Source organism: Mus pahari, chromosome 5 (genome assembly GCF_900095145.1).
Source record: "Mus pahari chromosome 5, PAHARI_EIJ_v1.1, whole genome shotgun sequence".
Classification (NCBI taxonomy): Eukaryota; Metazoa; Chordata; class Mammalia; order Rodentia; family Muridae; genus Mus; species Mus pahari.
In genome coordinates this window covers 129,320,955-129,322,523 of record NC_034594.1, presented here as the reverse complement: position 1 = coordinate 129,322,523, position 1,569 = coordinate 129,320,955, and the positions used below count along the sequence as shown (strand labels likewise).

General features: G+C 37.1%; 1 protein-coding gene across 1 annotated transcript in view; it reads left to right on the top strand.

Moving 5' to 3' along the window:
- Axdnd1 (axonemal dynein light chain domain containing 1) overlaps positions 1 to 1,569 on the top strand; it is an 84,638-nt gene that overhangs the window by 33,437 nt on the left and 49,632 nt on the right. The window contains exon 11 of the mRNA XM_021199072.2: positions 785 to 905. Within this exon, the coding sequence (XP_021054731.1) occupies positions 785 to 905 (121 nt within the window). The remainder of the gene's footprint in view (positions 1 to 784; positions 906 to 1,569) is intronic.

Genomic DNA, 1,569 nt, shown 5'->3' with positions numbered 1-1,569 from the left:
CAGCAGATGGATTGCTATCCAGCCCTCCCCCAAAACAAAAAAAAAAAAAAAAAAAAAAAAAAAAAAAAAAAAAACAAAAAAACAAAAAAACAAAAAAACAAAAACAAAAAACAGAAAAAGCAAAAAAACGAAAGCCAAGAAAACTACTGAACTTCTATTATTTGCATTCTAAATGTTTAAAAATTTCAAAAACTGTGTGTGACTAGTGTTAGTGTGTGTGTGCCGTGCACACAAGTGTGTGCACACTCATGCATACACAAACACACATATGGAAGTGAGAAGACTACTTACAGGGTTAGTTTTTCCCCTTCACCCTGGTTGAGCCAGGATCTCTCTTGTTTCTGCCACTGTGCTAATTACTCCATGGTATCTATTGAGCACTTCCAAGGAGTTCTGCCTCCTGTCTCACTTTTGGTGTGTTGAGAGTAGATGCAAGATACTACATCTGGCCTTTTAACATTGTTCCTGGGGCCCTGACCTCTGGTAGGCCATCAGGCTTGCAAGGCAAGTGCGTTTACCCATCCAGCCATCTCTTGGGGATTATTCTGAAGTTTTCATTGGATACAATGGTGTTTAGAAGGTTACATTGGGCTTATTGTTTTTATCACGACAATCATATCTGTAAATAAAATGTGAACTTTGAAAATTTCACTCTAAAAATATTACCAATATATATAGCAAATATGCTATGATTACCTTATGATGGGGCTTGAAGGAAAAGAATGCTGATTTTCATAACAATATTTTAAGGTATGTAAATAGATACTTCTTACTTTTCTTTCAGAATAGTAGAAGACTACCATGACTTATATACGATGCAGAGAGGAAGGATGGAGAGTGATATTAAACTCTTAATGACTGAAAGAGACATTTGGAGTTCAGCCACATATGAACTAGCCCTAAAGGTTTGTTCGTCTGGCCTTGTAACTCAGACTTCTATACTGGCTGACATTTCATTCGACAATTCTGTTTTGTTTTGTTGGAAACAGGGTTTCTCTGTGTATCCCTAGCTGTCCCAGAACTCATCCATGGACCGGTCTGGCCTCAACTCAGAGATCTGCCTGCCTCTGCTTCTGCCTCCAGAGTGTTGGGGATAAAGGTGTGCATCACCACTGCCCAGCCTATTTGATAGTTTTTCAAAAAAAAAAATACAGAAGGTACAAAATGAAGGAAGAGCATATTTATTGATGATTATCATAGGTTTTGTGGGCACTGGAGATGGAAAGTTTCTTCCCTCTGTTTGTAACTAGCTATTGTACAATTTGGGCTGGGTTTTTTCCTTAACCAGAACTTATAAACTATGACTATAAATTGTTTTTTATTTGTTTTGGGCATATATTAAAACTTATAAATATAATACATGCCAATTTATAGATAAAATGTACACTAATTCCCTAGAAAAGGTAGTATTGCTAACAAATACTGATTCTAATGTCTTACTTTTTCTTTGTTTTTTTTTTGTTTTTGTTTTTCTTTCGAGACAGGGTTTCTCTGTGTAGCCCTGACTGTCCTGGAACTCACTCTGTAGACCAGGCTGGCCTCGAACTCAGAAATCTGCCTGCCTCTGCC